The sequence below is a fragment of the Tamandua tetradactyla genome, chromosome 8 (genome assembly GCF_023851605.1).
Source record: "Tamandua tetradactyla isolate mTamTet1 chromosome 8, mTamTet1.pri, whole genome shotgun sequence".
Classification (NCBI taxonomy): domain Eukaryota; kingdom Metazoa; phylum Chordata; class Mammalia; order Pilosa; family Myrmecophagidae; genus Tamandua; species Tamandua tetradactyla.
This window is the reverse complement of record NC_135334.1, coordinates 48,541,004-48,565,071: the sequence shown is the minus strand read 5'-3', so window position 1 is coordinate 48,565,071 and position 24,068 is coordinate 48,541,004. Positions and strand designations below refer to the sequence as shown.

The 24,068-nt window shown below is 35.7% G+C and overlaps 1 protein-coding gene across 3 annotated transcripts in view; it reads right to left on the bottom strand.

The window, feature by feature from the left end:
- The window catches only part of MRE11 (MRE11 double strand break repair nuclease), a 77,017-nt gene that overhangs the window by 2,083 nt on the left and 50,866 nt on the right, over positions 1-24,068 (bottom strand). For all 3 annotated transcript variants that reach the window (XM_077113236.1, XM_077113235.1, XM_077113237.1), the window contains 5 exons: positions 17,802-18,024; positions 16,578-16,661; positions 11,268-11,326; positions 8,197-8,264; positions 1,792-1,867 (listed from right to left, as the gene is read on the bottom strand). In XM_077113236.1, the coding sequence (XP_076969351.1) occupies positions 1,792-1,867; positions 8,197-8,264; positions 11,268-11,326; positions 16,578-16,661; positions 17,802-18,024 (510 nt within the window). The remainder of the gene's footprint in view (positions 1-1,791; positions 1,868-8,196; positions 8,265-11,267; positions 11,327-16,577; positions 16,662-17,801; positions 18,025-24,068) is intronic.

Below are 24,068 nucleotides of genomic sequence, written 5' to 3'. Positions count from 1 at the left end.
CTTAGAGAGTATAATTAATAAAATCTATCTCTCTAAGTATGTGTGTGTGTGTATACCTAAATACTATAAACATTTGCCTCAATTATTAATATTAATTAAGGCTAACGGGTGTGGGTAAACCAGAAAAAATATACCTGACCTTTAAGTCATTTCTACTTGGCTTTGAATAGGTTATTTCTCATTTACATTTTATGTACCTACTATTCTGGAAACTCACAGCCAAAAAAATAACGAAAACACATGGAGAAGATCTAACTCATAAATAGCAATGATTCTTATTTTCCTGTACTTTCCCGAATCTTATTTTCTTAAATTCTTATTTTAATGCTAGAAATAGACAGCTACACTCAGACTGATACAAGAAACAATTTAGCAAAGCAATTTTTCAAACATTTTTTGGAAAAGGAAGTCAGAGTATTTCAGTTTCAGACAGTTCTCATGCTGCTGGGCTGCATATTATATGCCTAGTAAGAAGAAACAGGAATAACAGATATCATCCAAGAATTTAATTAAACAGAATGAAAATAATTAACAAACTCTAGACAAGCCCAAATTATATAATTTGATTAGGATAACTAAATATTCAGAAGAGAAGGTAAATTTGCACTTTATTTTTCTTTTAAGAAATTAATTAAAAGGGAAAATTATTTGGTGTTAGGCTTTGTTGGTGGTATTAATACATTCGATGTTAGCTAAGTCACCTGTCATGGGTGAGGAATGCATGTCTCAAGAAATACAAATTCACTTGTATGTACTAATTCATTTTCTGCTACTATCACAGGTAGAAATTGTTACTAAACTGGTGATAATCCAAATTGAAGTATAGAGAACTATTATAAAGAAGTTCTTTGCAGTTGACATGAACTAGTTTATAGTTTTTAATTGTAACATATAACCACATGTATATTTCGATGCTTTGGAATTAACAAATGGGTCAACAACAGCCTGCTCTCTTCCTGCCATTTTCCTCTTAAGCTTGAGTTGTAATGAGTCCTCTCCTCAAGCTGCTTTAAAACCATAGCTGGGATACTGGGACCAGGACAGCAGCAGCTGAATCTCAAAATGAAGAGGGTTGTAAGTTTACAAGGAACACCTGCAAGTGATTCAACAAAATCTAGCAAAGGGCCCTCAAATGACAGCCATGGAAGAAAGGCTAAGGCCAGTATCATGGGTCTTATATCTTTAACAAAACTAAACTGAAACAACAAATGAATAAAGGGCAAGTGGCAAGTCCTGTTTATACCTCTTCCTTTTCCTTCTTATTCAAGCTAGAAGAGATTTTATGGATTTCTGTTCCAGGTAACTGTCATGAATTTGAGTTCCTTCCACACATCCTGTGAGATGGCATTTTAGTTGATGTCTAATATCCCCGAGACATGAGAATCACTACCACACACCATCTTATACATGATACAGGAGAGCACATAATGGTACTTAATAAATACTCTATTAAAACAACATTAAAAGCCTTTAGGATATCATCAACATCATTTTTCCAGAGATAAATGGCAGAAGTTGGAAAAACTATTCTGATCCTATTGTTAACTGGGTAAATTAAATAAGAGCTAACTAATAGCATTTAAAAATATGCAGGCATTTTTACATCTGAGAGAATTACAATGACAAGTATGCAACAGATATTACCTGTAGATTATTAACATTAATATTTAAAGGAAGGTTACCAATTAATTTATTATTTAGAACTATTTTTAGAAACTAACTAGTAGCCCCTATTTTAAAATTTATAAACAGATTAAAATTCATTAAAATGTAACAATATTATTTTATTACCTCATCTGATTCAAAATTGACACCTTTAGCTGTTTGGCTCTGGGGCAGTTGTTTGCTGGATGATGCGCTTGACCACCTGAGACAAAAACATGGAAAACACAAAGAAAACAAAGCAGAGAATGTGTCAAAAGTGACTTTCTTGTTAAATTTTTCAATTCAGTAGCATACAGGAAAATAACTTATAATTCATTTCAACCTATATGAGAGGCAATAAAACCTAATTGTTAGAAAAAGGACTCTGGGGCTGGGGTCTGAATTTCAGTTTTGCTATTTACTAGCTGTGTGGTCTTGGGCAAGTTACTTAATCTTCTCTGAGCCTCAATTACTACATCTGTAAAACGGGGATAATAATAATTCCGTTCCACATATATAATAAGTAATTCACAATATCATCACATAGTTGTATATTCATCATTATGATCATTTCTTAGAACATTTGCATCAATTCAGAAAAAGAAAACAGAAAAAAATTCATACATACCATACCCCTTACCCCTCCCTTTCACTGATCACTAGCATTTCAATCTACTAAATTTATTTTAACATTTGTTCCCCCTATTGTTTATTTTTATTCCGTATGTTTTATTCGTCTGTCAATAAGGTAGATAAAAGGAGCATCAGACAAGGTTTCACAATTACGCAGTAACACTGCGAAAGCTTTATCATTATACAATCATCTTCAAGAAACATGGCTACTGGAACACAGCTCTACATTTTCAGGCAGTTCCCTCCAGCCTCTCCATTACATCTTAACTAACAAGGTGATATCTATTTAATGCATAAGAATAAACTCCAGGATAACCTCTCAACTCTGTTTGGAATCTCTCAGCCATTGACACTTTATTTTCTCATTTTGCTCTTCCCCCTTTTGGTTGAGAAGGTTTTCTCAATCCCTTGATGCTGAGTCCCAGCTCATTCTAGGATTTCTGTTCCACATTGCCAAGAAGGTCCACACCCCTGGGAGTCATTTCCACGTAGAGAGGGGGAGGGTGGTGAGTTTGCTTGTGGTGTTGGCTGAGAGAGAGAGGTCATATCTGAGCAGCAAAAGAGATTCTCTTGGGGGTGACTCTTAGGCCTAATTTTAAATTGGCTTAGCTTATCCTTTGAGGGGTTAAGTTTCATATGAACAAATACCAGGATTGGGGGATCAGCCTATTGCTTTGGTTATTCCCACTGCTTATAAGAATATCAAGAATTCTCTACTTGGGGCGGGCCACGGTGGCTCAGCAGGCAAGAATGCTCGCCTGCCATGCCAGAGGACCCGGGTTCAATCCCGGTGCCTGCCCATGTGAAAAAAAAAAAGAATTCTCTACTTGGGGAAGTTGAATTTTCCCTCTTTCTCACCATTCCCCCAAGGGGACTTTGCAAATACTTTTTTGTTTATGGTTCAAATCACTCTGGGATTTATCGGGGCATTATTCTGGACAAACCTACAAAATCTTATGCCCTACTCAAGGTTCCATGTACTTATGGTGTTCAATTAAGCGGTCCACATAAGTTATATTAGGAACTGCACTAGTCAAAATATAAATTTTGTACCAAATAAACATTTTTGCTTTAGTCTCACATATAAGTTAAAATTTTAAAATATTAATTACCATCTATTTTCAACACCCTGCAGTATTGACATTCCTTTGTTCTTCCTCATACAAAAACATTTTTAAATTTGTACATTTAGTCACTATCATTGTACACTGTAGGCATTCCTAGATTATACCATCTCAGTCTTTATCGTCTATCTTTCTTTCTGATTTCATTTGTGCCCCCAGCCCTCCTCCTTTTATCATTCTCACATTCAGCTTCATTCAGTGTTCTAACATTATTGTATTACAGTTAGGTAGTATTGTGCTATCCATTTCTGAATTTTTACAATCAATCATGTTGCACAGTCTGTATCCCTTCAGCTCCAATTACCCAATATCTTCCTTATTTCTATCTCCTGATGATCTCTGTTACCAACTGAAATAAATGGGGATAATAGTACCTATCTCACTGGAGTTTTTAAAAGATTAAATGTGCTAATACTTAAACATTAGAACAGTGCCCAACATATTTATTATTATAGTTTTTAGCATATATTGCAATGTATCTACACTCACATCCTCCACTTCTGAAAACTGTCAATATTAAAATAGTTTTAATTTAAATCTCAGTTATATTTCTGTCATGGGATAAAAGGATCTTAAATAAGGCTCCCTACTCTCCAGAGTGTATTATTCATGTTCAATACAATTCTAATACAAATATTTGGTACTAAGGTACTAAGGTACTAAGTTAGGCCTTGGGAAATATCAGTAAACAAGAAAATCATGGCTTCCACACTTACAAAGCTTAACTTGTGGTTATGGAATTCATATTCCCATATCAGTGTCCTTTTTAAAAACATTTTTTATTGTGAAACATAACATATATGCCAAGAAAAGAAAGAAAAAGCAATGATTTTCAAAGTATAATTCAACTAGTAGTTACAGAACAGTTTTCAGACATTATGGGTTACCACTCCACTATTTCAGATTTTTCCTTTTAGCTGCTCCAAAACACTGGAGGCTAAAAGAAATATCAATATAGTGATTCAGCAACCATACTCATTTGTTAAATCATATTTTCTGTTATAACTCCTCCTTCCTCTTTGATGTTTCTCTCAATCTATAGGGATCTTTAGGCAATGTTTATTCTGACTCTTTTATGTTGAGAAGGGGTGTCAACCCTAAAGATAGGGGATTTTAATTAGTTGATAATTCTGGAAAGGATGGTCCCTCTGAGTTTCAGGATTTATCTGGCCTAGGAATCCTCTGAAAAGTATAGGTTCCAGGAAAACAAATTAAGTGCATAAAACGTTCACAGAGTCTCAGTTTGAGCCCCAGGTGTTCTTAAGAGTTAACAGGAATGAAGTTGGTTGGGGTTTAGCAAACCAGGAAATTAGCACTAATCTAACTGAAGCTTGCAGAAGAGTAGCCTCCAGAATAGCCTCTTGACTATTTGATCTTTCTTAGCCACTGATGCCTTATTTTATTATTATACTTTTTCCCCCATTTTGATCAGGTAGACGTTGTCGATCCCATGATGCCAGGGAATATCTGTTTATTAACAAGTTTTAATCCTCTCAGATCAATGAAGTATGGTCCATGAACAATACCCAGCCTGCCAATTGCTTTTTATGGCCTGTGAGCTAAGAATGGTTTTCACGTTTTGAAATGGTTACTTTTTTTTTCGTATGCTGTATGGCAGGGGTCACATTTCATTCTTTTTCCATGACTATCCCCTTACTGCAACATCATTTGTTGAATAGTATTCTTTTTTTTTTTTAGAAGTGCCTGGGGCCAGAAATCGAACTGGAGTCTCCTGCATGGCAGGCGAGAATTCTACCACTGAACTACCCTTGCACCCCCTGAAATGATTACCTTTTAAATAAATATATGTGTACCTATATAATACATTTGTTTTCTTTTTCTTTACCCTCAAAGCCTAAAACGTTTACTATCTAGGCCTTTAACAAAAAGTTTTGCCAACTTCTGTCTTAAATCAAAGTATGAACAAAGCAGTATGTGCATGCTCAGCCAACAATTTTATTAATATGATTTAAGATGTTGTTATATCAAAAGACTTCTCCTAAAGTCTCATCTTGACCAATAAGTGGAGATTCAAGGGTCTTGTGTCAGGAGAAGAAAACAGAAAAATCCACAGGTTCGTATGCACAAAAGTAAAAGGATAGAGGGATTTATCGAGCAAACTTAAAGAGCAGCAAAGCTTTCCAGTAGAGGATCAATGAATCTATCAACTGTTCAATCTGGGTGAGCCCCAAACTCTCCATATTTGACCTAAGCAGGAACTGGTTAATTGTTGATTTGTTTGTCCCTGTGAAAGAAACCAGCAGATCAGCAAGAGTTTCTTTTTTATTATTGTTGGGGCTAAGAAAAGGGTGAGGGTAAGGGGAAAGAACTGCAGAAAGAAATATCCATTGTGACCTGACCCTGCTTTCTGCTGTCTTCTCAGACAAATAACCCAAGGGGCCCAGAAACAAGCCAGGCATCTATGATGGATCTTGGGCCATTTACTCACAGCATCAGAAGGTCCCACAGACCTACAGAATCTCATGCACAAGGTCCCCTACCCTTAGAAATCAGTAGTGGGGAGGGAAAGAACAGCTACATTGTTTTGACTGCTGAATCTAATAAATGCATTCTTGTCCTGGATGCCAAAGTGTTTCATTTGATTAGCTTCATGTGGCGTTCAAAATAGCAGCAGGAAAGGAGGTAGGTTGAGGTATCACATTGTGTGTAAAGAGCTGGACATTTTGTTCAGGTATAATTTGGGGCGATAAGTAAGAATTCCAGTCTAGAGAGGTTTAGCCATGTAAGTCAATTGTAGCAGTGTTATAAGTGTAAGAAAACACGCTAAAGTAGGGTTAGGCCGTGCCTGGCATTTAAAATTTACTCAAAAAAAGTTAGTTCTCCACACTTTGAGCATCATCTCCCAATCCCTTAGCTTCCACCTGCCCAATGGAGCCAGTTATCTCCCTTGCTGCTGACAGGTGAGGGTGGTTATTTGCAGTTCTATCAACCCTGGAAGAACCTTTCTATCCCAGTGCAGCAAAGGCAGAGTTTGAAACAATTTATCCAGGGAAAAGGAGGCTTTTATTGCCAACTGGCAGCAGCTAGTTTTATGGATGGAAGCTATTTCCCTTTTTAAGCTGCCAGCAAAATTAATGCTTTCACATTTTACACACCATTTTCCCTATTACTCTTGTTCTGTTTTCCTAGGTGGTGATTTATTTTATTTAATAAGCACTTTTAGAGCTGTTACTATTTGTTCTTTATATAGCTGTATTTTACCATTTTACAAATATTAACCCATTTAAGCCTCATAACAATCCTATAAGGTAAATATTATTTTTCCCATTTACAAATGAGGACACTGAGGCACAGAAAAATCAAATAATTTGCCCATAACTAGTAAGTGGCAGAGCTTACTACTATATATTATAAATGAAAAAATCATACATACCAAGTCATCACTAAACAATTCAGTGAAAACAGGATAAATTGTCATCCAGTTGACATCATCAGAAACAAACCTGCCAAGGTTCATTTGGGATTTGTTCTTAAAATGTCAATTTCTAAATAGCCTCTCATAGTTAAAATGATTCTTACTGCTTGTGCGATACTTTGAGAACGTAACCTGTTATGCTGAGAGGCAGCAGCATGGGTGAGCTCTGGAGCAGGACAGCTGGCTTGTATAACTAGCTGGATGACCTTAGGCAAGTTACATAACCTAGTCATGACTCACTCTCCTCAGATGTAAAATCGGGACAATAAAGTCAGGACTATTTCTACTTAAAGAGCTTCCTGGGGTTGCTGTGAGCATCAGCCAGGAAAATGTATTCTTCTTCTTAAATAATACAAAAAAGTTGAGCTCACACATGCAAAAATAGTTTGAGAAACATCAGTATAAAGCTTTCCTCTCAATTCCCCACTTATTTCTAGAACTCTTGGTAAGATCATTACTCTCAACTGGGATGACCATTCTCCACCCCACTCATCCAAATAATTCCTACTTAAATTTTATCTCCTCTATGAAGCTCTTTCCTCTACTACAGCCCATACTCCTTGCTCCTTTTTCTGAGTGCCTACAAGCACTCAAACATAGTCTCTATCAAAAAATATCACATACAACTAGCTGACTCAATCATCTTCTAATGGATTCAAATGTGTTTATCTCTCTTCTGCTGCAATTTAAGTTGTCTCAAGGAAGTAATCATATTAACGCATGTTTATGTCCCCACCAGACCTAATACAATACTAAAATATAAGTGCACACAAAAAAGGGCTGTTCTTAAGCTGAAAGTTTCACTCACTGAATTCTAGTTAAGCAACGTTCAACTAAAATGTTAACATGTAGAGAAGAAAATGGTGATACAGAAGCAAGTCAAGCCATAGAGCAAAAGGCAAAAAAAAAAAGAGGAGGGGAAAAGGAGCAGTTACGTATGCAAGCACTCTGAAGGCAGAGTGTGTCTCCATTGTCCTCTTTGTAGTGGTCAGCACAGACCATGTTGTATAAACATAAAAAAAAATTTTTACATTTTATGTACATAAAAATATGATAATGAAGAACAGCTGAAGTCAAATGTTAACAAAATGCAAAACTCTTTTCTGAGATAGTCCCTTCATCAAGAAAATCACTGGGGTAAACAAGACGAAATTAATTATAGATTATTTAAATTTTCAAAAAAAACTTATAATAATGCTGCATCAATTCTTCAAAATAGCTCTTGGTCTATGTATTTTCTACATCTTTAATGGCTGAAATAAAAATGTTAAAATTCTATAACAGAAAAAGTATAACTAAAATTCTTTATAATTAAAAAATTTTCATGTTTCTTTTTGTAGTAAAAAAACAACTACCTACCTGTGATCTGGTTTTGAAGTAGTAGGGAAAATGTCTTCTTCCACATCTGATTCATCCACCTCAATCACCTAAGGGGGGAGAAACAAATCAGTTTCTGTGGGAACGGAACAATCTGAATAAAAATGAATTAAGTAACTGAATCTTAAGGTGTTTAAAAAATATATACAAATATGCCACAAGGAGGCAGAAGCCATGTGGGCAGTGACTACCAAAATTAAAGCCCAGCCCTAACCGTGCTCCAGTGTCTCTCTTTATTCATTCACAGGTGGCATTCTCTACTCTGTATTAGCTCACTTCTCTCCTGACCACCTAGGAACCGGGGTACCAAAAGTAATATCCAGCTAGACTGGTAAACTGCCTCCTGACTCCTGTACATTCAGTGCCTTGGGATTTTCTTCTTGGGTTCTGATGAAGCATTAGACTATTGATTTTTAAATCTTCAACTTTAAATGAGGTATAAGACCATGTTCATGTTACTGGATATCTTCCTCTGTTACATTTCTCATTATTCAATATTATTAGCTTTAAGCCTCATTAAAAATAACAAGTTCTTGATTCTATTATCCAAAATACTAACAATTTCTATATATTTTGTGTTATCCTTGACCCTTGCTAATCACATTTGCTATATCTTCATCTTAATGTTGATAAAAAGTGTAGTTGAAGTTGAAGGTAAGGACAGAATACTGAAAAACAGCCCCTGAGACCTCACTTTCAGGCTGACACTGAATTATTAATCAAGTCATTAAATGCAGCTGTCCAAGCAGCTATGAGACCAGCTAGTATTTCGGCATTTTGTCCAAAAAACTATCAGGAGATTGTCCTATGTCCCTTAAAGGAATCAAATGCATTCAACATTTCCCTGATTTATCACTACGTAGCATTAAATCAAAAAATTAAAGGAAAAAAAGCTAGTTTGGCATGCTTTGCTCTTTTTAAACTCATCTTCTTGCCTTATGATAGAAAAATCTAGAAGGGGAGCTATTTTGAAGACATGATGATACAGGTAGCAGATACGCTGATCCTAAAGTGACAGCAGATCAAAACTTGATTGGAAATAATTAAATGGAATTTAGGATAAAAGTTAGCACTGGTATATCCACATATAAGTGATGACAGGAAGAAGAGAAAAAGAAAGATGAAGTTAAAATAGATAAAAGAATGCAACTTCCCCAAGTTGAATTCTTGATATTCTCACAAGCAGTGTGGACAACCAAAGCTATAGGCTAAGCCCCCAGTCTTGGGGTTTGTTCATATGAAACTTAACCCCACAAAGGATAGGTCAAGTCTACTTAAAATTTAGGCCTAAGAGTCACCCCCAAGAGAGCCTCGTTTGTTGCTCAGATGTGGCCTCTCTCTCCAGCCAACACAACGAGCAGTCTCACCACCCTACCCCTCTCTACATGGGACATGACTCCCAGGGGTGTGGACCTTCCTGGCAACGTGGGACAGAAATTATAGAAAGAACTGAGACTCAGCATCAAAGGATCAAGAAAAACCCTAGAATGAGCTGAGACTTAGCATCAAGGAATTGAGAAAACCTTCTCCACCAAAAGGGGGAAGAGTGAAATGAGACAAAGTGTCAACGGCTGAGACATTCCAAACAGAGTTGAGAGGTTGTCCTGGAGGTTATTCTTACGCATTAAGTAGATATCATCTTGTTATTCAAGATATAATGGAAAGGCTGGAGGGTACTGCCTGAAAATGTAGAGCTGTGTTCCAGTAGCCATGTTTCTCGAGAATGATTGAATAATGATACAGCTGTCACAGTGTGACTGTGTGATTGTGAAAACCTCGTCTCTGATGCTTCTTTTATCTACCTTGTCAAGAAACGAGTAGAACATATGGAATAAAAATAAATAATAGGGGGAACAAATGCTAAAATAAATTTAGTTTGAAATGCTAGTGATAAATGAAAGTGAGGGGTAAGGGATATGGTATGTATAATCTTTTTTCTTCTGTCATTGTTTTATTTCTTTTTCTGTTGTCTTTTTATTTCTTTTTCTGAATTGATACAAATGTTCTAAGAAATGATGAATATGCAACTATGTGATGATATTGAGAATTACTGAATCTATATGTAGAACAGAATTATATGCTAATGTTCAATGTTTTTGTTCTTAATTTTTTTAAATTAATAAATAAATTTTTTAAAAAAAGATAGCTAAAAGAAGAAGCTTAGAATCAAGACAGAGAATTGGTCTGGCAAAGGGACTGGTCGATTATGTCAAATATTTGAGAGTTCAAGATTGAAATTTAAGAAAAGGCTACTGGGGGCAGGATGATATAAAGCAGCAGTTCTCAACTGGGAGTGATTTTATACCCCGCCCCATGCCCACCTGGGATTTGGTGATGTCTGGAGGCATTGCTGAGTGTCACGAGCTGGGGGGGGAGTGCTAAGGCACCTAGTGGATGGAGACCGGGGATATTGCTAAACATTCTAAAATGCACAGGACAGTCCGTCACAATAAAGAATTATGGAGTCCTAAATGTCAACAGTGCCACTAGTGAGGAACCCTAATAAAGAGGGAAGAGGCTATTGGCCTTGGGACTTAAGACATGTGGTTTTGAAAGCAAGGTAAGAGGAGAATCAAGCCCATATGAGACTCTTTTTGGAATCCAAAAGAGCAGAAGGCCTATGTTAAATCTATAGCTGAGGAACACAGAGTGTTTCAGTATAATATCAGTTGTTAAGGTATGAGCCACAATACCATGAGAGTAAAAGTGATAAAAAGAACAGAGGTATAAATAAAACCTCTACATGTGCTGAACTCATTTTTAATATTAATATTCCATCCATGGACCCTTTTGGTTCAACACTGTTATCCTTTAAAATATTCAGGTACTCAGACATTTACAGATTTTTATGGGAGCCATTATTAAAACAAAAAACAAAAGCACAACAAAAAACCATAGAAACCTGAGTCTTAATAACCAGTAAGGCTCTGTCTCTAGTTTCAGTATTCTATACTTTTTCTTCCTTTATTGACTTTGTAGATCAAAGAATGGAAAACCCATAATACAGGAAACATAAATCATGAAAAACACAATTATTAAACTTTTTTTCTTACTTCTGTATAATTCTTAGTAGCAACATTTCGGGAGGGCTGTTGTCTTGTAGATTTAAAGGCTAGAATGAAAAAGATAAACCATCCATTATGTTATTCTGAAAATAACTCAGAAAAAATTTGCATATTTGTTCAGCTGAAGACATTATGAATCTTAACTACAAAAACCCACGATAATACTTTATAAAACCACTTATATTTTTTCAAATCTGAAGGGAAGTGGAATTATATGTTCAAATAATTCAGTGCCAAGCTGCCAGTCTGAAATGATCTCCAGCTTATTTGAATATAGTTAACAGGTAGTGTTAAAAAACAGACCCACACTAAAAATATTCTGCAGAAAAATAACTAAAGGATGAAGTCTGATCACCTAATTGAGTGAACTCCAAATATATTGACAGTAAGCCTCAAATTGGCTTTATTCCGATATCCCACCCAGAAAGCACTGGCCCTGATTGCTTTCTTCTCCATAACTGGTGACACCTTGTCCTCCGGCTGCATTAGGATCCAATGTGGTCCTAGCAGGAGCTTCCTCACCTTCCTCTGCCCCATTAGTGATGTTCAGTTCCTAAGAAATTTACCTGGAGGGGAATTCTAGAAAACCAAACCCATTCTGTGATGTTTTAGTTTGCTAAAGCTGCTAGAATGCCACACACCAGAGATGGATCGGTTTTTAATAAAAGGATCTATTTAGTTACACATTTACAGTTCCTCAGAAGAAAGGCAGTTAGCTGGCTTCCTTCTGAATTTCTCTATCACATGGGAAGGTATGCGGCATCTGCTGGTCTTCTCTCCTGGCTTCTAGGTCCCAGCGGCTTTCCCCAGGGGATGGCCTTTCTTCATTTCCAAATGTCTGGGTCTGAACTGCTGAGCTCTCTTCTGATGTCTTCTTTTAAGCCTCATTCATTGAGGAAAGCACTCCCCTTAGCTATCCGTCCACATATGTAATCAGCCACAGATGAACTTCACATGCTGATGATTTAGGGACACAGCAACAGAACTGGACACATCACCTGGCCAAGATGACACCTGAACCTAACTACTACGCACGCTAAAACCTTCCTTTGAATCTTTTCTTTTTAGCTTTAAAAACTTGGCAAGCAACTTGAAATTGAGCTAACCCTTTGTCTAACCCCTTGTCTTTCTCCCCTTTTCCTTACCTGTAAAATAATAATAATATTCCATGCAAAAAACTGCTGAAAGGATTAAAAAGAGGTAGTTAATGTAAATTGCTCTGGCAAAAGTCTAGCAGGAAGCAAGCACTTAAATAAATGTGGCTCTCAGGAGAGGTAAAAGAGATAGTAGCAGTGGTGGTGGTCATGGTGATAAATGTACAGAGAGTGGCTTCAGAGAAATCTTTTATTTGCTAAGTCACGGTCCTCTTCAGGCTGACTTTAACGGAAACTCTTGCCAACTCTTTTATCTACAACTACTGCTGGCTGTATGTGTTAATTTCTACCTTTCCCAATCAAATTTCAGCACAATTATAAATCCCTGTGCTGGAGTGAAACTGTTGTGTACCTCAGAAAAGTCATGTTCTTTAATACAGATTCAATATTGTTGGATGGGATCTTCTTGATTAAGTTCTTTCCATGAATTGTGGATGGGACCTTTTGATTAGGTGGTTTCCATGGAGATGTGTCTCCACCTATTTAAGGTACAATTGTTTACTGGAGTCCTTTAAGAGGAAACCATTTTGAAAAAAGCTTCAGAGCTGACAGAGCCTCTAAGAGACCCAGATGTTTGGAGATGCAGAAAGAAAAAGCCCCTGGAGAAGTTGAAAGCAGAAGCCAAAGGATGGACACCAGCTATGTGCCTTCCTAGACTGGCTTTTCTTGAGTCAAGGTATCTTTATCTGGATGCCTTAGTTTGGATATTACAGCCTTAGAACTGTAAACTTGTAATTTAATAAATTCCCTTTAAAACAGCCATTCCATTTCTGGTATATTGCATTCAGCAGCTTTAGCAAAACAAAACAATCTCTAGACTCCAAAAAGCTTGTAAAATAGAATCTGACCTTTATATCTCCTCAGTCCTCCATTTATAACAGAGATTTAAAAATTAAAATTGCTTTTGTATCCAGATTACAGCAAGTATAGTTAATAACCCATGGTTACTTTGTTAGACTTTATGAAACACCAAATCTAATACAATAAGAATGCTTTACACATTCATATTAAAAAATCAATTTCAGTTTTTCAAAAAAGCCCAATACATAGTTAGGAGCTAAATTAACAAAACCATGAGATTAAATCAATTTGACAAAAGACAAATTTAGATCAATGATTTATAAAACATCTACTTTCACAAATTTATTGCAAAAAGTATCATTTAAACAAATAGCAGCAATTGTCTATTGAGTTCTTACTAAGTGCTGTACTCAGTACTGTGCACACATATGCTCACTTAATACTTGTAACTACTCAGTGAGGTCAGTACTATGTTGCTAATTTTAAAGTTAAGGAAGCTGGAGCTTACAAAATAACAACAGTTTTTACTTACTGAGGGCTTAATATGTAGAGACACTGTGCTAGGTGTTTCACCTGCATTTTCTCATTCATCCTCAGAATAACCCAATAAGACAGATGTAATCATTACCCCATCTTACTGACTAGGACCCTGAAGCTTAGAGAAGCATAGCTTAAGTAATGTGCTGGAGGACACACAGCTGGTAAATTAAGAAGTCAGAATTCAAACTGAGGACTTTCTGACTTTAGAACCATGCTCTTCACCTTTATGCTGCAGAAGATTCTCTAAGAGATTTCTACTCAGTCATTCTCAAGCGTTTACAGAACATCTACATGTGCCAGGCACTGTGGATGGATACAATGAAGAACAAGGATGAGCAGACCCTGCTTTCATGGCAGCTACAGTGTAAGGGCACCAAGCTGGGTAGGTGAAGACCTGGCAGACCAAACCAGGCCTGAATCAAGAGCCTGGGTTTCTAGCCACAACACTATGCTGCAAAGGCACCACTTGTATTTTTGTCTGGAACCTAATTGAGGAAATTAAAAGTTTCATATTAAATTTGTTTACTTGCATGGCCTCTTTGGGCAGATGAATATTACTACTTTAAAAAATGATTAGTTGTGCCAATTCATGAAAATTTTAAAGCACTATAACATTTCTTGTCTCTACCCAAATAGAATCATTAGTTCACAAAATTGGTGGATAGTATAATAGTTAATAATGGTTCTGAAAGGAGCCATATTAGAAAGTGAAAAAATGTTCATAAAAACTCCTGGAGATACAGGTTCTAAATGTAAGAGACAGCCACATGTGCATTTTAAATAAAAAAGAATAAAGCTTCTGTTTCTGTTAACTGTAGGCTAGGTTCTTCTAGCCTACAATTCTGAAAAGAATCCAAACTGTTATATCAAACATTAAAAGTAATTAATTCTTAAAACCATTTCAGAACTGATAACCTAGTAAAGAATTACTGGGTCAAAACTGCAGCAAAGCTATAACTCAGAGAAACAGAATTCTTTTTCCTGAGGATACTCTGTTGATCTGGCCACTGTCAGCATTGGTTTTGACAGTCCTGTAGGTAAAGGAAGAGAGATCTCAAAGCTAGATATTTAGACTTATTATAAAGCTATATTAATTAACAGTGGAATTGGCTGGAGCAGCAGAAAAGAACACTGAGCCCAGAACAGACCTGCACATATATGAACAGCTGATTACAACAAAGGTGGCTCTGCCAAGCATTGAGAAAAAACAGTCTTTTCAATAAATGGCACTGGAGCAATTGAATCTGTGTATGGGAAAAAACAGAAACATGATTCCTATCATACTAAAAAAAAAAAAGTTGATTCCAATTGAAGCATAGGGCTAAATATGAAAAGAAAGAATAAAACTTTCAGAGAAAAAACTTGGAAATTTATTATCTGTTAGAATGCACTTTGAATTGTTCTTTCAAAGTCCATTCTAACAGATAATAAATTTAAATCTGTACCCCTCTAGCTTTTCCCATTCATCCTCTTTGGGCTAGGAGTCTTAATCTAGCATCCTTGATGGGCTTCATGGGTGTTCCTAAACCTTGTGAGATTGCGTACAAATTGCATAGGAGTATTTATTTAAAGAGACACAGATTTCATCAGATTCAAAAAGAAAATACATGATCTAAAATAGACTGAAAAATCACTGCCCTTGGGACTATACAAATCAAGTCTATTCCATCTTTCACACAATAGAGCTTGAATTCTACAAAGGCCTGACTGTTTTCCAAGTTAGATATCCCACGTTCCTTCAACCATTTTTTTTTCTCTTATATGGTTTCTCTTCTGAATGATTACATATAGTTAATATTCTTCCTGAAATATAGTTCCAAGCCTGAACACAGTATTTTTGGCAAGATACATTCAATTCAGTGCAGAGGGAGAAGTTCCTTGCTATAGAGATATACTACTTCTATTAATACCGCTTAAAATGTCATTAGATTCAGACAGTTATGTTGACCTGCTACTACTGATAACTCTTACTGACCAACGTCATTTTACTTGGGTTGCTGCTAAAGTCAAGTAGCTCTTGTAACTCTATTTGTGCAGCTGTCTTTTTGGATTTAAATGCAATTTATATTTACTTGATAAATTTCATCTTTCAGGAGTTAGTTCAACTCTCTTGGTCAAAAATTAATTTCTCTAGGCCTCAGTTTTCTGAGCTATAAAATTATCCTCAAATAATAAATAAGTTAATGTAAGTAAGATACATAAGAATATATTCTGAATGTTAGGTAGAAAAAATATCACTACCTATCTTAACATATATTTTTTATTAATATGACTAACAACTTAGGCTGATATCATAAACTAAAATATTAAAAATAGTTTTAATAGATTCCCCTAATCTGAGGCCAAGTTTTAGACCACAGGACATATGCAAAATTAATTGTAATTTCTCTTAAATTCACATCACCTGACCTCTCTATACTAACAGTGGAGAAAGATGAAAGCAGCATGAGGCAAGGAAAGCTGCAACACATTCAGAGGCAGTCCCTTCTCTACCTTGACACTTGGTCATTATTGCTATAATGAATTGCCTCACTTTTCTATGCCCTAGTGAGCCATCTATAAAAGGGAACAATCAAATTTGTCTAAAAGAAAGGAATTATAAAAAATAAGATTTATATTATCAACAGCTCTAATGAATAGTAAAGACCTTCTTCATATGGATAGTTTTCCTATGATCCTAATAATACCACTAATTCCACAATGATGGCAAAACAAGACAATAAGGTTTGATAACGGGGACTTCCTCCGTCTTCCTATGTTTGAAAATGACGAACAACTAGACAGATGATAGACCTATACTCACCATCTATAATAGACATATTTCTAGACGATGTTGACGCAGTGGCCTTTGAACTTCGGCTTCGAGTAGTGGTTTCCAGGCCAGTGCCTGTTGTCAGAACATGAGCACAGTCAGCAAAAATCCCATCAGTAGCCATGGTGTTTTTCTTTAGAAACAACTCCAAAATGAAATTTAAACAAAGTTATATCAAGACACAAGTTAGTCATAAAAAGCCAAAGACATATATAAGAAGAAACATTAGAGTCTGATCAATCAATTTTCAGAGATTATTGTTAGGCCACATTTGGTTCATATTATTCCAATTAAAATCTAAGGAAACATTTTGTAAACGTAAAGATGAAGAAAATAATTACCACTGGAAGATTTCTCTCCCTACAAATTTATAACTACATTACTATTCATTTTACCAGCTTAAAATTCCCATGGATAAACGTTCTAACAAAAATAAAGCTAAAATATCCCTAAGGACGGATATATAAAATACATCAGGAAGCCAGCAGATGACTATTTTCTATTATTTTGACTATTCAGTGATAATAATTTAATAATAATAATTTAATCACATTAAATACATCAATGATAGTTAATATTAACTTTTTAGAAATAAAATTGTTTTGGAATAGGCTTTCTTTTTAAACAAATTTTATCAAGATTACTTTATAAAGTGAGCACTTCAAAGCACAAGGGCATCTGCATCTCACGACAGTAACAAAAATAAAATTTTTATGGTCCGGGGTTTCCTTTCTGTTGCCAATTAGCTAGCCATTACCCTTAACACATCTTATTTGCCTCACTATTTCTTTGTGCATGTAAGAATAAGTATAACATTAAATATACCCAAATGGTACTGTGTGAGAAACACAGTGAAGTTATTAAAAAATACTTAAGATAGGGTACACGGGCAATTCAATGGTAGAATTCTTGTTTGCCATGTGAGACCTTGGTATGATACCTGGCCCATGGCCCCACCCCCTGCCAAAAAAAACATGAAAAAATACTTAAGAGCAATTAAAACCCATGTGCATTTGGCCATTCATAATTTATACAAAAGTTTGTACCATAACTGCATTAAAGACTGATTTTATGAATCATAAAAGTAAATTCTTAAAGGATTATATTCTAGAAATAAAAACTCACAACTCAATTCTGACCAACAGGAATACAATTCTACATTCCCCACTCAATTGTCAAATCTGAGTGTGTGCAAAAGATTGTACTCAGTGTAACCTCGTCCTCTCTGAGACCCTCCTCTCGATGCTGCATTCTGCCCTCTTCCACCTCTTCCTCGGCCTCTTCCTCGGCCTCTTCCTTTGCTGGCTGTTGCTGACATACTATCATCAGAGTCATTAGCCATCTGCTCTGCCAAATCTATACTCATCAGGTCATCGGCGCTAAAGGCGGAAGTCGAGTCCTCTGCTTGAGATCTGAGGGCTCTGGCCCTATTCATTGCCTGAGAGGGACAGCAAGGAGAAAGGAAAGATCAGTAGATGACACACATCCTAAACAGCACATAACTGAAAGGAGTCCAGTCATTCAGATGATTTAATATCGCCAAACTCTCACATTATTATTTTTCACTCACCATGCTAGAGGAAACTCCTCCCTATCAAATTCAATGTCTAAGATTTGTCAGATCAATTTATAAGACCACCTGCAAAATGAGACCTTTTGAAATGGTTTAACAAGAAAAAGAAAATCTCACAGAATCAAAACTTTCAGTACTGCAAGGAATATCAACCATGCCCCCTAATTCAATACCACATCTGCAGATGAAATGATTATCATCATTTGAGCTACTGTGTACAATGCGTTCTTAATAAAGATTAATAAAATATTTACACCCAAAATTACTCTCTGTGAGTAACATTTTAAGGTGCTTTTGTTTTCTTTTCTATTCTTGAATGTTACATGTCTTCTACACTAAACTTTTTTTCTAAAATATTACTTTTATAACCAGAAAGACGTAAGCAGTAAATAATTATTTACAAATATATAAGATAAAGGAGTTAAGAAGAGTATATTAATAGAGGGCTTAAGAAAGAATAGATTGTGCAACAGGATTGATTGTAAAAATTCATAAATGGACAGCACATACTACCTAATTGTAGCACAATAAAGTTAGTAACACTGAATGAAGCTGAAAGTGAGAATGATAGAGGGAGGAGGGCAGGGGGCACAAATGAAACCAGAAAGAAAGATACATGATAAAAACGATAAAAAAATTTAGGAATGCCTAGATTATGCAATGATAATGACAAAATGTACAAATTTAAAAATGCTTTTGCATGAGGAAGAATGAAGGAATGTCAATATTACAAGGTGTTGAAAACAGATGATAATTCATATTTTAAAACTTTCACTTATATGTGAGACTAAAGCAAAAAATGCTTAATTAATACAAAATTTATATTTTGACTAGTGCATTTCCTAACACAATTTATATGGACAGTTTAACTGAATACCGTAAGTACATGGAATCTTGAATAGGGCATGAGATTATGTAGGTTTGTCCAAAGTGATGCCCCAATAAATTCCAGAGTGATTTGAACAATGGATAAAAAAGTATTTGCAGTCCCCTTGGAGGAACAGCAAGAAAGGGGGAAAATTCAACTTCTTCATTTGGAGAATTCCTGATATTCTTGCAAGCAGTGAGGGCAACCAAATCAATAAGCTGAGCCCTTGATCTTGGGGTTTGTTCATATGAAACTTATCCCCGCAAAGGATAGACTAAGCCTACTTAAATTAGACCTAAGAGTCACTCCCAGGGAATCTCTTTTGATGCTCAGTTGTGACCTCTCTCTCTTGGCCAACACGGTAAGCAAACTCACCGCCCTCTGCATCTCTACATGGGACATGACTCTCAGGGGTATAAACCTCCCTGGGAACGTAGGACACAAATCCTAGAATGAGCTGGGACTCAGCATCAAGGGATTGAGAGAACCTTCTCGACTGAAAGGGGAACAGACTAATGAGACAAAATAAAGTGTCAATGACTGAGGGATTTCAAACACAGTCAACACGTTATCCTGGAGGTTATTCTTATGCATTGTATAGATATCTCCTTTTTAGTTTAAGGCTAGAGGGAAGTGCCTGAAACTGTAGAGCTGTATTCCAGTAGTCATGTTTCCTGAAGATGATTACATGATATAGCTTTCGTAATGTGACTGTGTGATTGTATACACCCTGTGTCTGATGCTCCCTTTATCTATGGTATGGACATATGGATTAAAACATATGGATTAAAAATAAATAAATAAATAATAGGGGAAACAAATGTTAAAATTAAAAAATACATAAATTGGAAAAAAGAAGATGGTATCTGCCAGTTTTCTCCACTGTGAAGTTAACTCAATAGTGAGTATTGCACGTATTAATAACAAATATTTTGTGGAAAGACAAAAAAAAAAAAAAATAGAGACCTTAAGGGGACCAAAAGAGAATAGAAGCCTTAGGACCAAGAAAATGCACAAATTGAGACTTATGCAAATATTTTGACTCTAAAATGAATACGAATTTTTAAAATTAAAAGTGGCAGATTAAAGGCAATCCTGTATTGATCTCATCCCTTAAACTAATCAAAATATAACAGGAAGACCAAAAACAAAACACAGTATATTTTCAATGATAAAATAAAATAGTCAGCCCCAAAACACAAACTCTATAAAGAAGAATTAATGAACATAATGGATCTTTGCTCTGGCTAAGGGAGATTGCTAAGAAGAGATGTATGTCTCCATCTCCAGTGTAGAACTCTCCAACATCAATCTACATAACCCAAGAGGCCACAAATCTCTCTTGCTTTAATGGCAAGCTCTGGGTCTAAGAATAGGTGACTAGAACATTTCTAAGCTCTCTGCGACACATAAAGTAAGGGCAGGCAAGGTAGAAGTGTAAGTAGAGGCAGGAGGTAAGAGGTAATCAGCCTCACAACAATGATCCCAGCCAAAGTGAAATAATAGCTAAATCACTACAAGAAGGGCTCAGAGGGGCATTACGATACATAAAGCAAAAACTTCAGGGAATATACAAAACACATAAATAAATAGTAAGAGGTTTCAATTTCTCACTCCTGGCCCAAAGGAAGTACATGGGGAAAAAGTAGACTAAAAAAGTAGGGTACCTACATTACATTATTAATAAGCCAGATCTAACTGATATATGTTAAACTCTATACTCTGAAAGCAGAGAATATCCTTTTTTCAAGACCCCATGAGACTTGTAAAGTATTACATGATGGCCTGCAAAGGAAAATTTCAGTAAATTCTATGTAATAGAAAGAGTAACATACTGTCTAATTATAATGCAATAAAATTATAAATGAATAAAAATAAAATAAAAACACTATCTCCTAAAAATTAACTGGAGTCAGAATGCAAAACAAAATTAAACTTGTAGATAATCTAGAAAACAATAGTGAAAAAATACTGCATATCTAGCCAATGGGGCAGAGCTAAAGCAATGCTTTTAAGAAAGCCAACAGGGCGCTGCAAGGATGGCTCAATGGCAAGAATTCTCACCTGCCGAGCTGGAGACTCCGGCTCGATTCCCAGAGCCTGCCCATGCCAAAACAAACAAATAAACATTCAAATGTATAATAAAAATTTTTATTAAAAAATAAAAGAAAAGAAAGTCCATAGCCCACAAAATAAGACTGAATAAAAATTAGTGAATTATAGGAAAAAAAAGTCTATCCAAGGAAAGCATTAGAAAGAAATGAATATGGATATAATCATAAATTAACAAACTTTAATTTAAAAAAAAAGGATGAAAACATAATACATATCATTTGAAGTGAGAATGGGGAGAAATGACTCAGGGAAAATTTTTTAATTATGCAAATTATGACAGAATATTATGCTCAATTCTATTATAGGTAATTTGGAAATACAAAGACCTAACCTGATCCAAGAAAGATGATTTCAACAGTACAATTATCGAAGAAATATTAGAAAATTGTTGAAAGGATATATCCCCAAAAAAGGACTACAACTAAAAAGTTTCACGGGTGAATTCTACCAAATCTTCAAATCTTAATACCATTACAACAGGAACAGAAAGCACAGACAAAGCAAGCTTACAAATTCCTTGTATAAAGCTAAAGTGACATGGTACTAAACTGACAAAGGATTGCATGCATAAAAAGAAAACTTTAATATCTTATTTACGAATCCTGGCAGTGGAGTTTCACAAAATAATGAAAGGATGGGTCAATAGTTGGATATGTAAAAATGTTAATTCACCATGTCAATAAAAGAATAAAAAAATCCACATGCTCATCAACACCAAAAAGGCACTTAACTTTACCCATTCCTAATTTAAAATAAAGCAAGTGAAAAAGCTCAAAGGAGTAGGTGGATACTTTCTTTCCATGACAAAAACCCTAAATATGCTGCAGTATACACCCATACACACACACACTTGATTATAAGTGTGTTCAAGTGAGTGTTCTCCAAAATCAATAAAAGACTAATGACTTCATTAAAAAAATAATCTAGGCAAAGTGCATGAGTGTGTTTCAAATAAATATGAATGATTTCTAAATACTAAAATTACTCAGATTCACTAGTAATGAAAGAAGTATAAATTAAAAACAACACTGAGAAATAATTTCTCTCTCCTTACATTTGTAAAGTTCAAAAAATGTAGCAAAAGATCATGACAACAAGGATGTAGGAAAATAAACAGTCCCATACACTGTTGGTTGAAATGTAAATCGGTACATCTTTGGAGCTATTTGACAGTATCCAGTAAAATTTAAAATGCATTTGCCCTATTATTGTTGTTGTTATTATTTCTTGGACTGAATTACCAATCATCATTTCCAAATTCTGCACTTTGCCTCTGCCTAAATATTATATCTTCACTTTTATCATTGTAAACATTATATTAAATAGCATTTTAACTCAATCTTTTCTTTGCAAAGGGCTTCAAAGTTTACTGGTATATTTAAAATACATTACTTTTAAGAATTTATCTTATGCATGCAGGTCTAGAGCTGATGATGCCTCCATGAAGTTTTCATGAGATTTGAAAACATATTATCCTGGTATTTTACTTTGAAAGAGGGTATCAACCCTGCCCCAAGTAAAGAAAGAACACAAAAATGACCAAGGTTGGGAAACTGTGGCCTGCAGGTTAAGCTAAGAATGATTTTTACATTTTTTAAAGGTTTGAAAAAAAAAAAAACATAACAGAGAGCGTATGTGACCTGCAAGTACCAAAATATTTACTATCTAATCTTTTATGGAAAGTTTGCCAATCCCTGAATTAGGCCATTAGAATTTTTGTTTATTTAAATACGAAATAATAGTTGTTATAATTACAAATAATAATTAAAGAAAATACTTGAGGGTTTTTCCATGTGAACAAGGGACTTTAAAGCATAATGTTTTTTCCCACCCGAATGGAAAGGCTAATGCTTTTGTTTGTTTAGGGTAAGCATGGTTCTAGGATTCATACTCTAAGATAAACAACTCTGCAAAAATAACGAGATGTTTGTATATAACATGGGGTCTTTCCCAGAAACTTCAAGTATTTATGTAACAATCGAGACTCAAGAGTTAGAGCTCTGAAGTTACAAAACTCAGCAGTAGCCCATACAGGAACTGTTCAAAAAGTTGAAGAAGTGATCAGACCTCAAGTAAAGATATGAATGAAGCTGATCTGGATAAGACTAAGGTATATCAAAAGACTGGGTAAAGGATGATATCACCCATATTTTAAAACTTCAACTTCTATGTGACACTAAAGGGAGAAATGTTTATTTGGTGCCAAATTTATATTTTAGCTAGTGCATTTCTTAATTTAACTTATGTGGTCAGTTTAACTGAATACCATAAGTACATGGAATCTTGAATAGGGTGTGAGATTTTGTTGAGTTGACCAGGTTAGTGTGATGCCCCAATAAATCCCAGAGTGATGGGGACAGTGAATAAAGAAGTATTTGCAAAGTCCCCTTGGGGGAATGGGGAGAACAGGGGAAATAGTCAACTTCCCCATTTGAAGAATTTCTGATACTCTCACAAGCAGTGAGGACAACCAAATCAACAGGGTGAGCCCTCGATCTTGGGGTTCGCCCCTATGAAACATATCTCTGCAAAGGATAGGATAAGCCTACTTAAAAGTAGGCCTAAGAGTCACCCCGCCCCCCGCCAAGAACCTCTTTTGTTGCTCAGATGTGGCCTCTGTCTCTCTAAGCTGACATAGCAAGTGAACTCACTGCCCTCTCCCTCTATGTGGGAACCTCTTTTGTTGCTCAGATATGGCCTTTCTCTCTCTCTCTCTCTCTCTCTCTCTCTCTTTCTAAGCTGACACGGCAAGTGAACTCACTGCCTGCCCCCTCTATGTGGGACATGACTCCTAGGGGTATAAATCTTCCTGGCAACATGGGACAGATTTCCTGGGATGAGCCAGGACCCAGCATCAAGGCACTGAGAAAACCTTCTTGATCAAAAGGGGGAAGAGAGAAATGAGACAAAGTGTCAGTGGCAGAAA